Genomic DNA, 15,800 nt, shown 5'->3' with positions numbered 1-15,800 from the left:
ATATTTCATATTGTCAGATTTGAACCATACAGAGGTGAAGCGGACATATCAAGTTATTTTCAAGGGCAAACAAATCCCAATTCTAAAAACATTATACCAAGATTTCTGTCAATGTTACATCAGATACAATATATATGGCGTTGAACACAAAATGCCACCAGATGAATCTAGTTCCATGTGACAAGCCTTATGGAATTTCTGGTGAGTTGACAAGTTGGATGCAAAATTGGCTTGGTCATAGAAAACAGACAATTGTTGTTATCTGACTGAAGGTCTGTGATCAATGGTGTTCTGGAAGGATTGGTGCTGGGACTTCGGTTGTTTGCAATTTACATAAACGATTTGGATAAAAATGTCGGTGGTCTAATTAGTAAGTTTGCAGATGACACACAAATTGGTAGAGTTGTGAATAGTGAGGAAGGTTCTTAAAGGATATAGCAGGATTTTGATCAATTGGGAAGTTGGGCAGTGAAATGGCAGGTGGAATTTAATCCAGACAACTGTGAGGTGATGCATTTTGGGAAGTTGAATGCAAGATGAAAGTATACAGTAAATGGCAGGAACATTAGCAGCACTGATATATACAGAAGGATCTTGGGGTCCAAGTTGATAACTCCCTGAAAGTGGCAGCACAAAACAGATAAGGAGTAAAAAAGGCATCTGTGGCAGGCTTGCCTTCAGTCAGTGCATTGAGTATAAAAGTCAACAAGTTATGTTGCAGCTGTAAAAGATTTGAGTTAGGCCACATTTGGGAGTGCAATTCCAGTCGCCACACTAAAGGAAGAATGTGGAAGCTTTGGAGAGGATGCAAAAGAGGTTTACCAGGATGTTGCCTGGATTGGGTCTGTACTGGCTACGAGAGGTTGGATAAACTTGGACTGTTTTTGTGAGTGGATCAGAGCCTGAGGGGGGCAATCCGAAAGTATTTAAAATTAAGAGAGACATGGATAGGTTGGATAGTTCGAGTTCTTTACCCCAAGGTGGAAATGTCAAATACTAGTGGGAATTGATTTAAGGTGAGAGAAGACAAGCGAGGAAAGTTTGTTTGTTTTCGCAGAGCATGGTGGGTGCCTAGAATTCACTGCCAGGGGAAATGGTAGAAACAAATCACCAATCATGGACAAAGAGTGAAGAGGAATGCCCTGACAATGAGGATTGTGCAATTCTTTTGGGTGACAATGAAAACAATTGCAACAGAAGACATGTGCCTCTCCAGGTGGATATGTGATCACCAGATCAGATTAAATATCAAACTGCCAAGATGTGACATTGAAGTTTGAAATGTTCGTTGTGTAAGCTCCATTTTACATGTTGTACAATTATCGAATTGACAACATATACCCAAGTACAATCACATATATCTGCAATAAGTTTTTACCTTTTTCAAAAAGGGGGATGTTGTGCTATGCTTCATGGTCAATATGTCAGCACACCTTTTAGGGTCATGTTCAATATGTCATCACTGTATCAGAGCATGTGACCTGAAAGTATAAAAATCTCATGCTCCAACTTACCTCTGATCACTTGAAGCATGTTTCTTTGCTGTAACTCAACCTCATACTAACCTGGAGACTTGTGCCCCTGAGCAAAGTAATGTCTGTACTAATAATTATTTGCAATATAATGTCTGTTTGATTCTTCAATACCATATCATCCATGCACAGTTCCTTATGTCATAAGGGATAACATAAGCATTGCTGCATCAAGTAAAACACTCTGCTAAAGGCAAATTGATGCTAAACACAAAAGTCACTCCACATATTGTAAAAAGAAATCAGTAGGAGACTTGTTTAACATAGATCCAAAATCATGCACATGGTACAGACATTTCTTTGTTATTTCTTGTGGTGATGGATTCCTTGGCTTTAAAACTGGCATTTCTTGAAACAGTCCTTAATTGAAAAGGGTGGCTGATACTGACAGCAAAACAGCAAAGTGCTGGATTACCGGAGCTTTTACATAAAAATAACACTGACTTACCTCTGTAACGTCCATGACTTTAATAGCTGCCAGTTGTCCTGTTTTGACATGACGACCCTACAAACAAAAAAATTGAAACTGGTTAGAATACAGAAAAAAATTTAATCAAGCCAGTGGTTGGTGAATTAGTAAGCTTGAACCTATTCATCCTAAATGAAAACATCCTTCCAATCTGACTAGATTACAACACTTCAGTTTTAATGAGAAACATGCAAACTGTTTAAGGCCTTTATTGGATGCTTAAGATAGCCACGTTTATATCGCAAGTGTAAATCACAAAAAAAAAGCTTATTCACTGCTAACACTTGGCAATTAATTTGAGATCTGTTGTCTTGTATGCCAAGAAAGTTGTTTCTTCAAATAAATTCAAGACAAAATACTCTGGATGCTAGAAATCTAAAACAAACAGAAAATGCTGGAGATACTTAGCAATTCTAGCAGCATTGGTGGATAGAAAATCAAAACAGGGCATTACACTAAGATGATTCATGTAATTAAAACATATTTATCAAATATACAAATCTTCTGCTTTCCTCTCCCAAAGTCTGAATTCATACCATTTCTACAAGAAATGTAATTAGTTATTTTAACCTCCTTGCAAAAATAATTGTCAGATTATAATCCAAATATATAAACAGATGCAGACATTCAAATTTCTTTTTTGCAAACGGTACATGTAGTTCAGTTACAATACGTTACATTCTGCCACTTCTCCTCAAATATGTGACCTTTTTCTTGGCCTTTCCACCAAATAACACTTCAACTTTGGTGCCTGTCATCTTTTCAGTTGTATTAGCCCAACCTTTCTGGATTCACTAATTTTTTGCTCATTCTTTCTAACTTTGGTCATTATAACATTTCTGCCACTCCTCAACTACTCCATGTCCTATAGTCACAGTCACAAACAAGGCTAAGTATCAACTATTTCTTTGTCTCCCCAAACTCAAATCTCCCACCCTTCCCCGACTATATTTCATCTGCAGTTACCCTGGGATTTATAAAATCTCTCAGGGTCACTATCACTGCATTCCCAAACAAGTACTTATATAACCAGCTTTTGGACATTCAGTATACCGCATCACAACTTTGCAAATTTTAGGTTGTTGAAACTCTCCCATCTTTGAAGATCTGATCCTTTTAAAACAACTTTCACGACCTCCCATCCTGCTCTACCCCAGAACATCTTCATCTTGATTCTCACCCATCTACATGACATAACCTTAGATCCTTCGAACCCATAACCAATTTAGCAAATCATCACCAGATCTGAAAAGGCACATTAAACTGTATTGCATATTACTCTTTCCATGCTCTAGAATTATTCTGAATGGCATGACATAACTGATAGAAGATGGATTTTACTGAGATTTATAAATGTTATTTTGTTGTTAGTTTAGTCTGCTTGATCCACGTGTTGATCCTCTTCAGATTTATAGTAAACTGTACAATAATAAGCTTGGCTTTCACATTGTTTTATCTTCGTACTAAATAAACCTGCTCAATTTAGTATCAGAAACCTGATTTAAAACAGTATAACCTTTTGTAGCTTCTATACTGTTAGAGAATAATTTTCATTCAAATACTTCCCAATTAAATCAGAAGCATTTCCATATTCCAATAGCATCTACAGTCCATAACCGGATTGAAATTTTTTTTTTTTAAAAACAAACTGTAACTCAAACAGCTTATGTAAAACCTTATTCAAGTCAGCTAAGGTAAATTAAGTTCATTTCATTTGAAAAAAGGAAAATCATAGCAATTAGAAATTCATTCTGTAACAAGTTTATGATTTAGTGTGCATAGGTTAATTTCCAAACTCCCATTATCAATTTTTAAATATTAACTATATTAAGACTGCTCTCTGAAAAGCCAACATTTTAAATCTTTGAAATACAATCAGCCAACAAGTGAAATTGTTCAGAATTTACAGATCCAAATAAATAAAGAGAAGGCTGCTTCTAACACTAAAAATGTGAGAAGTATGAATATGTATTCTTCCATCAGGAGAAACACCGGTTTTGGAGGGTGGGTGGGAGTGGAGTGGGTAATAATATCTTTTGTTCATTTAAAAGTTATTATATAGAATATTGAAACATCATTTGCCTAATTTCGTTCCTCAATGGCTCATGCAGTTACTCAAGTCCAACAGCAGTTATCAGAGGCTCAAGAGCAACATGCAAATTTATGAGTAGCTATTTATTTCAACCGACTTGTACACCATTAATCAGGAGTTAAAAGCAAAAGGTAGATAAAAAGCTCCACTATGATAACACAGTTGTGATGATTGAAACACTGCTTCAATATACAATAACATACCTTAATTCCTGCTGTGCTATTCTAAATCATGAATAAATAAATTTCAATTTAAAAATATAGTTTTTTTCCCCCAAATTTGATCAGGATTGCTATTACGCCAAGATTTATTGTCCATCATAGACTGCTTTGGAGAAGCAGGTCCTAGTGAGCTGTCTTTTGAACTGCTGTAGTACTTGGGATGCAGGACACCCACTATGCTGTGAAGGAGGGAGTTCCAGGATTTTGACCAAGTGTCAATGAAAGAACAGCAATCAAGTTCCAGTCAGGTCGGTCTATGGCTTGGATAGAACTTGCAGGCATTGTTCCAGTGCATTTTCTGCCTTTGCCCTCCCAGGTGATACTGGCTGCAGGTTTGGAAGGTGCTGCCTTTGCCCTCCCAGGTGATACTCTCTGCAGGTTTGGAAGGTGCTGCCTTTGCCCTCCCAGGTGATACTCGCTGCAGGTTTGAAAGGTGCTGCCTTTATCCTCCCAGGTGATACTCGCTGCAGGTTTGGAAGGTGCTGCCTTTGCCCTCCCAGGTGATACTCACTGCAGGTTTGGAAGGTGCTGCCTTTGCCCTCCCAGGTGATACTCGCTGCAGGTTTGGAAGGTGCTGTTTAAGGAGCCTTGGTGTGTTACTGCAGTTTATCATTACTGGCACAGTACTGTCAAAAAAAGTGGTACCTTTAGTGTTTCAAAAAACAATCAGTGCACGCTGTACAAATTGATCTGAACCTTCAACAGTATGCCACACCTAGTGACAAAGATTCTCATTTCCTGTTCAACACAATAATCTAATAGACAACAGATATAATTTGTGAACAAAATAAAGTGAGCATTCCTCCATTTCTGCCTAAGTATTACTTTACCCCAGATAGCCCTGTACTTCTGCTTTTCAACATTTTATTAATGTTGGACTAAACAATCAGCCTTCAAATAATCATCCTGTGTAGATAAAGCACAAAATGACCAATAAATATCTGCACAAATGTGGTATCCAATAAAGCGGCCCCATTTCCATGGAATATATACCTTTACACACTAAGTTGTGCACAAAGCTACACAATAGAATATTGAAGCTCATTCAAAAAAACATAATAGTTCATTTCCTCATTTGTATGCAATTAACATCAACCAAATTCAGTCTCAAAAAGCAGATGTGCATAAAGCTATTGACCTCCACAGTTTCTAATAGATACAGAAACTGACTTCTATAAATGTGCATCATGGTCTTCATTTTAGTTTTAACTATATTCAGTTATAACACAAACTTTAAGCAGGTAACATTCAAGAAACTGAGATCATTTGCATTTAAAATGGTGCTGAGGTGGAGATGGTCAAGAGCTTTAAGATTCCTGGGAGTAAATATCAGTAACAAGCAATCCTGGTCCACAACGTCAATGTTACAGTTAAGAAAGAAAACCAACATCTCTACTTCCTCTGAACGCCAAGGTAATTCAGCATGTCCACAATGACTGTTGCCAATTTGTATACCAGAGAATGCATCCCAATGCATCAGAGCTTAGTATGGCAGCTGCTCAGCCCAAGACCACAAGAAAGGACAGAGTTGTGGAAACAGTCCATCATGAAAACCAGCCTTCCTTCCAGTGACTATATTTCCCACTGGGGTAGAGTGACAGCGCAAGGAAGGTGGAGAAAGTTTTTTAAAAAATCACACAACACCATGTTTATAGTTCAACAGGTTTAATTGGAAGCACTAGTTTTCTGAGCACTGCTCCTTCATCAGGTGGTGTTGTGTGATTTTTAACTTTGTACACCCCAGTCCAACACCAGCATCTCCAAAAGGTGGAGAAAGGGAGAGAAACTGCACTAGAGAGCAAGTTTGTGAAAGAGTCATAAGGCATGGTCAGGTGACACAGAAACCATTTTAACTTAGCCTTACGGGTTTTTTTAAATTACTTTTCACCCACGAAAATCTCAGGTATTAAAGTCAAATGATGAAAGCTGAATTTTGAATAGTACATTTTCACTTTGATTCCAAAATAAGAGTAATGAGTCAAATGTCTAATCAAGTGACTCTAGGAATTAGAATTCAAGAATTTTTGTTACATCAGGAATCCACATAATTCAGACTGCACACACAATACCAGTCAACCTTGTGAATTGTCAATGTATATTTGAGAACAAATTTTTGGAGTAACAAGCCACAGATGCACGCACTTCGCTGTCACTTCATAAAACCATTGAATCAATTATTTGCCTGCCACTGAAGACAAACAAGTCTTGACACCTTAAAAGGTCGTAAGAACTGAACGAGATTACAAGACCACTCCATTTATGCTATTTGGCTTGAAAATTAGTTTAAGCTAATAGCACCTATATTTCTGTTTGGCATCACAGGATTGGCTTTGATGCTGCTTCTTGCCTGTCTGTATTATGTGACCAAATCTCATATTTCGGAGTAGCCTCTCCTGTTTCCGAACCCAACTTCCTGCTTTGACTTGGAGTTTGGGGAAAGTGAGGTTTCCGAGCATGGTGGCAGAACAGGCATTCACGGTAAAAATAGGCTGGGTGCCTCAAACAGCTACAGTGACTGAGACACAAAAGTTTTCTTCTTAAAGTTAGAGGAATGTCTATTAAGAAGCTTGAGGAGTAGCCTCAAGACACCAGACGAAGACTCAAAAGTTCTCAGATCCACAAGAGAGACAGTCTGACATATTGACATTTGATGTATCATTCCCAAATGATAGAATGTTAAGTGTTAAGTTTTGCTGCTTGATAAGATTTGCTGCTTTACCCTTCAAATTAGTGATTATCTTTTCAACAGCCTGGTCATTCTCAAGATTTTCACACTTTAGGATTTAACATTAAGTTCAAAAATTTGTTGTAATATCGCAACAATTTTTTTTCTGATGGTCTTATGAAACCAAGTACACCATTTAAATTGGTTTTAACAGGAAAATGTGATAATTTGTGATTCACAATCAATTTTCAAGACATGTACAATTTTAATCACAGGCTTATTATATTAGCACATCTTTAGTTGAATATACAAGATTAACCCTCTCAAAATGGTTGTTCTTTCATATTAGGAAACTAGATATTTTGTTGATGTAACTAAATCAATTTTGGACAGCACTGACCCTTCCCCTAGGGTATTCCCTTCAAGATCATAGAAAAATAGTACTCAGGGCTTCAAACAGTCAGGGTTTGGTGACTTTAAAAGACATTTCTTCAGAGTATTGGTTACAAGTGCTCAAATTCTCTTTGAAGAACTTGAGATAGTGATAAAGTTGATGCTTGGAAAATAAAGTTACCTATTCAGCTCAAACCTCAACTAAGAACATTAAAAAACCCAAATTAAGCAAGTTATACCTTAATTAAACTTAATAAAAGCATTCACAAACCAACAAAAGCACCATATGCATGCAGATTTCTGATAGCTGAACAAGAATGTGCCCTGAATGGTTACTGTAAGTGAATAATTAATCTAATTGACATTTTAATATTGCACTTGATAAAGGATTATTAATTTAGCAAGGAGATATTAAATTGAAAGGATTATATGCAGGATACATAGCTCGATTTCCGTCACTGTTCAATACAGATAAATATAGTGTCTGGAGAAATAGTTTTCAATTGTGCTCATGGTGCATCATTAGAAGGCTGCCGAAACAAAGTACAGCAAGACAATGCTTCTAACACTGATGTTGGCTGATCTAAATTTTCAGCTCTTCATTGTGTTTGCAAAGGAAATCTAAAAGAATTAAAACAGCTTTGTACATAATCTTTCAAGTTGCATCTATAATCAGATGATTAACAATTGTTTATGTGAATTTGCATATATTCAGAAACAACATTCCTTAAAACTCGACCTTCTCCATGTTAAGACAGGAGACGTGCATTGTGTTTACAAAGCTAATTACTTCAGCTCCACGCACTCAACATCACAACGCAGTAAATTATTATCAATACATTGGGACCACAGCAAACTTCCTTTCTGTCTAAGTGCGATCTTACCTGGTCTTCCCATTATTTGATGGCAGCTCACATGAAGCTCAATTTTTTTTTCTGATGGTCTTATTAAACCACATGGAGGACAGAATTCACACATTACAAAAATCAGAATGGTGTGTTGCCTCCCTGGTGGCAGGATCAAAGATACCTCGGACAGGGTGCAGAATGTTCTCAAACGGGAGAGGGAGCAGCAGAAGACCGTTGAACACATTGGAACTAACGACACAGGAAGGGAAAAGGATGAGATTCTGAAGGAAGAATAAAGGAAATTAGGAAGGAATTTAAAAGGGAGTTCCTCGAGGGTAGTACCATCTGGATTACTCCCAGTGCTAAATGGTAGTGAAGGTAGGAATAGGAGGATAGAGCAGATGATTGTGTGACAGTGGATGTGGTGCAGAGGAGAAGGATTCACATTTTTGGATCATTGGAATCTCTTCTGGGATAGAAATGATCTGTGTAAGGGTGGATTGCATCTGAATTGGAAGGGGACTAATATACTGGCAGGGAGATTCGCTAGACCTGCTCGGAATGATTTAAGTCAGTTAGGTGATGCAGGGGTGGGGGGCCAGGGCAAGATAGTGAGGAGAGAGATCAATCTGAGACTAGTACAGTTGGGAAAGGATCAAGTCAAACAGTCAGGGCAGGCAGGAACAAAGCAGAGAACAAGGTAGGACTGATAAATTAAACTGCATTTATTTCAACGCAAGAGGCCTAACAGGGAAGACAGATGAACTCAGGGCATAGTTAGGAACATGGGACTGGGATATCGTAGTATTTACAGAGACATGGCTCATTGATGGACAGGACTGGCAGCTTAATGTTCCAGGATACAAATGCTACAGGAAGGATAAAAAGGGGGGGCAAGAGAGGATGAGGAGTGGCATTTCTGGAAAGGGATAATGTTACAGTTGTACTTAGGGAGGATATTCCTGGGAATACATCCAGGGAAAGTTATTTGGGTGGAACTGAGAAATAGGAGAGGAATGATCACCTTATTGGGATTGTATTTCAGACCCTCCCAAAAGTCAGTGGGAAATTGAGAAACAAATTTGCAAGGAGATCTCAGTTAGCTGTAAAAATAATAGGATGGTAATGGTAGGGGATTTTAACTTTCCAAACATAAATTGGGACTGTCATAGTGTCAAGTGTTCGGATGGAGAGGAATTGGTTAAGCGTACAAGAAAATCTTCTGATTCAGAATGTGGATTTACCTACTAGACAAGGTGCAAAGCTTGACCGACTCTTGGGAAATAAGGCAGGGCAGGTGACCGAGGTGTCAGTAGGGCAACACTTTGGGACCAGTGACCATAATTCTATCAGTTTTAAAATTGTATTGGAAAAGGAAAGAACGGATCTAAAAGTTGAATTTCTAAATTGGAGGAAGGCTGATTTTGATGACAAAAGGTGAGAACTTTCAAAAGCTGATTGGGGGAAGATGTTCGCAGGTAAAGAGATGGACGGAAAATGGAAAACCTTCAAAAATTAGATAACTAGAGTTTAGAGACAGTATGTTGCTGTTAGGGGACATGAGATAACTTTGGTAAATAGGGTTACGGAGAATCCAAAGGGGGTTTACAAACACATTAAGGACAAAAGGGTAACTATGGAGAGAATAGGGCCTCTCAAAGATCAGCAAGGCAGCTTTTGCGTGGAGCCACAGAAGATGGGGGATGATACTAAACAAAGTATTTTGTATCGGTGTTTACTGTGGAAAAGGACATGGAAGACGTGTGAAAACAGATGGTGACATCGAGAAAAATGTCCATATTACAGAGGAGCAAGTGCTGGAAGTCTTAAAATGCATAAAGGTGGATAAATCCGCAGGACCTGATCAGGTGTACCCTTGAACTCTGTATTCTGGAAGCTAGGGAAGTGGTTGCTGGGCCCCTCGCTGAGATATTTGTATCATTTATCGTCACAGGTGAGTGCCAGTAGACTGGAGGTTAGCTAATGTGGTTCCACTATTTAAGAAAGATGGCAAGGACAACCCGGGGAACTATAGGCCAGTCAGCCTGACATCGGTAGTGAGCAAGTTGGTGGAGGGAATCCCGAGGGTCAAGATTTATGCGTATTTGGAAAGGCAAGGACTGATTATGGATAGTCAACATGGCTTTGCACATGGGAAATCATGTCTCACAAACTTGATTAAGTTTTTTGAAGAAGTAACAAAGAGGATTGATGAGGGAAGGGGGTAGACGTGATCTTTATGGACTTCAGTAAGGCATTGGACAAGGTTCCCCATGAGAGACTGGTTAGCAAGGTTAGAGCTCTCAGAATACCAGGAGAACTAGCCATTTGGATACAGAACTGGCTCGATACTGGAAGATAGTGATGGTGGAGGGTCGCTTTTCACATTGGAGGCCTGTGACAGTGATGCACCACAAGGATCGGTGCTTGGTCCACTGCTTTTCATCATTTATATAAATGATTTGGATCTAAACATATGCGATATAGTTAACAAGTTTCAGATGACAACAAAGTTGGAGGTGTAGTGGACAGCAAAGAAGGTTACGTCAGATTACAATGGGATCTTGATCAGATGAGCCATTGGGCTGAGGAGTGGCAGATAGCATTTATTTAAATTAAACTCCATGTGTTGCATTTTGGGAAAGCAAATCTTAGCAGGACTTATACACTTGATAGTAAGGTCTTGGGGAGTGTTGCTGAACAAAGAAACCTTGGTGTGCAGGTTCATAGCTCCTTGAAAGTAGAGTCGCAGGTGGATTGGATAGTGAAGATGGTGTTTGGTATGCTTTCCTTGATTGGTCAGAGTATTGAGTACAGGAGTTGGGAGGTCATGTTGTGGCTGTACAGGATATTGGTGAGGCCACTTTTAGAACATTGCGTGCAATTCTGGTCTCCTTCGTATCAGAAGGATGTTGTGAAACTTGAAAGGGTTGCCAGGGTTGGAGGCTTTGAGCTTTAGGGAGATGCTGAATAGGCTGGGACTCTTTTACTTGGAGCATTGGAGGCTGAGAGGTGCCCTTTATAAAGGTTTATAAAATCATGAAGGGCATGGATACGGTAAATAGACAAGGTCTTTTCCCTGGGGTGGGGCAGTCCAGAACTAGAGGGCATAAGTTTAGGGTGAGGGGGAAAAGATAGAAAAGAGACCCAAGGGGCAACGTTTTCATGCAGAGAGTGGTGCGTGTATGGAATGAGCTGCCAGAGGAAGTGGTGGAAGCTGGTAAAATTACAACATTTAAAAGGCATCTGGATGGGTGGATATAGGAATAGGAAGGGTTTGGAGGGATACAGGCCGGGTGCTGGCAAGTGGGACTAGTTTAGGTTGGGATAGGTGGTCAGTGCGGACAAGTTGGACCAAAGGGTCTGTTTCCGTGCTGTACATCTCACGCTGCTTTCTCAAAAGAATGTTGATGTCAAAGACAAAAAGACCAATCACCAGGAAGTTTTTATGCCAAGAATCCTACAAATTGCCAAATTATATTTGAACTGGGAGCTTAAAAATGGTCACCTCAAAACAAGCCGATTGAAACAAGGCTTTTTCAAAATGGAGTCATTTATCACACACACACACCAACCGACACACATACATTTATAGCATGTCTTGTTTCTTGTCTTATTCAAAATTAGGCCCAAATGTTGAATCAAGTGAGCTTTGTAGACAAATACGGAGGAACATACAACACAAGGGGCCAATGCCCTTCAGAGGATTACAGCGGTGAGACCATTTCATTGCTTCTAAGCACGATTACAATTATTTTATGATGCTTCTCGCTTGCAGATTTACAGAATTTGAATCTAGTTTTTTTTTGGGTGTTCCTCCAATTAAAATGACTCTATTACAAAGCAAATTGATAAAATGAAGTTCGTTAGCTGTCTCTAGCCAAAAGGCTAAGGGTTTGTCTAAGAGGAGGTTTGGACTGGAACATAAATTAAGACCTTGACTCACTAACAAGACCCATTTCAACCTGACTAAATCTGGAGAACAGTATAATTATAACATAAGTGATAGCTTCCAATTAATATTTCAATGGTACATGAATGCTGGATCTTATGTTGTAATATCACAATGTCACTCAGTTTCCAAAGCTGTGAAAAGTTTGAGATGTAGATAAATTACAAACAAAAATTAGACCGTGATATGTTCAGCATTGTGGACAATGGGCAGCTTCTTTTTGATTTGAGTTAACAGTTAAATAGGTTTAATGGCTCAAGACTTTGATTTGATATCTTCAAGACAATGCCTTCAATGAAGGCAGTTAACCATTTTAACCAAAAAAATACATAAGACTTCAGAAAAGATTGGTGTTTGCTTGTGTATTCTTTACAAACATGTTTTTACGAAGACACTTGACTTATTCTTTGACAGACTGACTTAAAACATAGCAAGACCATACTCCCTAAGCAAGCCGTGTCTGCAAGACTTCAGAGCCAACCATGCATCATTGATGACTTGATCACACCAGCCAGAACATCAGAGCAACAGACTGCAGAACATTTAAATTTCATCGTTTTTTCCTTCAAGTATAACATATTGACCAAAGCCTTTCATTTTCTCCTCACAGAAAGTCAACCTCTGCAAAGAAGTGAGTGCACATGGTTTGTAATTTTTGAAGATACTTATAACAAGAAATATCTATCCTTCCATATTACTAATTGGATATGTAATGCAATATTTGCATCTTTATTAAATGACTTTTGATTTGATAATAAACCAGTAATTGTGTTTACTGAGGAACATAGTTAAAGGATATTATTTAAAACCAAAGGTATATAGACAATCATGTTAGTAACTTGAAAAAATATTTTTCTTTTATGTTGCAACTTTTGGGTAATGGGACAAGATCAACAGTGCACTCTCCCAGCTTCACAGTCATAACAATGTCAAATATGTTAATGTTATCTATTCAATGTGGACAAAAGAGCTGAATGCTAGAAGAGACAGTAGAAATATTGTTCTTAAAAAGCAGATAACATCTGAGAAGGTATATGAAGGATCCTGACTAAAGTTGAACTGAATGCTGACTGGGAGGCATTTCACTGGTTAAAATCATTCCTACCACAAAAAGAATATTGCCTTTATTAGAGATCAGTGATCTCAGGCCCACTACATAGGTGCAAGAGCTCCTCAGGGATCATCTTTAGCTGCTTCATTCAACAGCCTTTCCTCTACTACAAGATCAGAAATGAAGATGTTTACTGATGGTTGCAGAGTTCAGTTTGATTCACAATTCCCCAGATTCTGAAACACTCTATTTTTCAAAAAAATACCTAAACCATATTCAGACTTAGATTGAAAACTGGCAAGTAATATTCATAGCTGAAAATGTGTCGCTGGAAAAGCGCAGCAGGTCAGGCAGCATCCAAAGAACAGGAGAATCGACGTTTCGGGCATAAGCCCTTCTTATGCCCGAAACGTCAATTCTCCTGCTCCTTGGATGCTGCCTGACCTGCTGCGCTTTTCCAGCAACACATTTTCAGCTCTGATCTCCAGCATCTGCAGCCCTCACTTTCTCCTCAAAGTAATATTCACACACAGAGGTACCAAGCAATGAACATCCCCAACAAGAAACAAGTGTTTTCCTTGACATTCCATCACAGTTCGATTGTTAAATTCCACCACAAATTCTGGATGTTAACTAGGAAATTAACGATACCAACCACATACTGTAGCTGTGAGTACAGCTCATAAGCTGCATATTCTGTATTGTGACTCACCCAACTCCACCGAGCCTTTCTGCCATCTTCAAGGTGATATCCAGGAGAGTGATGGAATACTGTCCACTTCATAAGGAGTGCAGCTCTAATAAAACTCAAAGCTCAACACCACAGAAGTAGCTGGCTTGATTGGCATTGTTTACACTACCCTAAACTTTCAACTCTCTCAAACCAACACCTCCAAGATCCCCTTCGAGTCACACACCATAATTTTCAAATCTAAACACCTTTATTGTTTCTATGTAAAAATCCTCTAACTCACCACCCAACAGCACCTTCGGGACTATCCTCACCATATGCAATATAGTAGTTCAAAACAGCAGCTAACCTTCACTTCCAAACCTGTCTAAGAATGTACAATAAATGCCGGCGTCAGTGATACCTGTGTTCTATGTATTAATAAATACTCTTTTAAAAACATCTGGCCGGTGCATGAATGCCTTAGTTTAAATCAGAAACTGGATGCAGCAAAGCTGTGCCACATGTTTTTTACAAGAGAAAGTTCAGTAAAGAAGCATGTAATAGTTCCATGGACAAGGCAAGTTACATGAAAATTTATTGTTAGCTATCCTAGTTTTGGTGTCAGAAACCTAATACCAGGCAGCCCTTGTTGATCCAATAAAGAGTAATATACAACCGATTTCTACTTTGTCCCTTTGTTCCTGTAATTCACATTTCAAAGATTCTTCTGCACTTGACATTCAGGCCAAAACTAATAACTCTGAGATAACACCGACACATTAGATATAGCTTCAATTCTACTCAGTTTTACATTCCATGATCCCTTGCAGCTAGTTCATAAGCACAATCAGGAGAGGGTTTTTTAAAATTTTAATCCAGAATATAAACCATGAGACAATTGGGAGCATCATGAAAATAAGCATCTATTAGGAGGACAGAAAACACAAAAATAATTATGACTATCACTATATTCTCAGTTGGAAAAAAATTTTTGATTGACTTGAGGAGGATGATATTTCTAATTGCAGCTAATTAAGGTTAGGTACAATTGTTTCTCCCAGCAAGGTGTTTAATTCTGTTATAATTGTGACTAAATTCCAACCAAGATATGAAAATTATTCTCCTGTTCAATTCATAATGGAGGATGAAATTCTGTGCTAAATTCTCCAAAGGAAACTTTGACTTAATTAGCTTTAACTAGTATATTGTACTATATTTTAAATTCCATCCATTTGTCACCATTACATTGAATGAAAACTGATGCTCTTATTTCAAGGGGGTTAGAGTAGAAGAGTAGGGAAGTCTTACTGCATTGTGGTGAGACCACATCTGAAGTATTGAGTGTAGTTTCAGAAAATATATTATTTCATTACAGGCAGTCAGAGCAGGGTCAATAGGATGATCCCTAGTAGGGAAGGATTATTCTATGAGCAAATGTTAAACTGATTGGGACATTACTCATTGGAAGTTAGAAGAATGAGAGGTGATCGCATTGAAACATATAGGATTCTTAAGGGACTGCTGAGGGGATGTTTGTCCTCATGGGAGAGTTTATGACCATAGGGCATAGTCCCAGCATAAAGGGGCACCAACTGAAGACTGAGACGAAGAAGAACTTCTCAGGGAATCGAATATCTTTGGAACTCCTTGTCACAGACATCAATGTTGGGTCTGAGTCCTTGTGTATATTTAAAGCTAAGATAGATAGATTCATTATCAGTGAGGGAATCAAAAATTATAGGCAAGGGCAGGAAAGTGGATATGAGAAGTGGCAGATCAGCCATTATCGTACTGGAAGAAAGGGCAGCTTCAAAGGGTCAAATGGCCTACTCCTATTGCTATTTCTTATGGACTTATGGTATTACATATACAAATAAAAAATGGTATAGACCCCAGAATAAATG

The 15,800-nt window shown here is 38.4% G+C and overlaps 1 protein-coding gene across 5 annotated transcripts in view; it reads right to left on the bottom strand.

The window, feature by feature from the left end:
• The window catches only part of map4k4 (mitogen-activated protein kinase kinase kinase kinase 4), a 279,063-nt gene that overhangs the window by 160,927 nt on the left and 102,336 nt on the right, over positions 1–15,800 (bottom strand). For all 5 annotated transcript variants that reach the window (XM_087988113.1, XM_043691713.2, XM_087988114.1 and 2 more), the window contains exon 3: positions 1,981–2,037. In XM_087988113.1, coding sequence (XP_087844239.1) covers positions 1,981–1,995 — 15 coding nt within the window. In that variant the 5' untranslated portion in view covers positions 1,996–2,037. The remainder of the gene's footprint in view (positions 1–1,980; positions 2,038–15,800) is intronic.

This window comes from Chiloscyllium plagiosum, unplaced genomic scaffold (assembly GCF_037043375.1).
Source record: "Chiloscyllium plagiosum isolate Xiang-an unplaced genomic scaffold, Cpla_swu_hap1 HiC_scaffold_6, whole genome shotgun sequence".
In the NCBI taxonomy this organism is placed as follows: domain Eukaryota; kingdom Metazoa; phylum Chordata; class Chondrichthyes; order Orectolobiformes; family Hemiscylliidae; genus Chiloscyllium; species Chiloscyllium plagiosum.
This window is presented reverse-complemented; position numbering and strand designations above follow the sequence as displayed.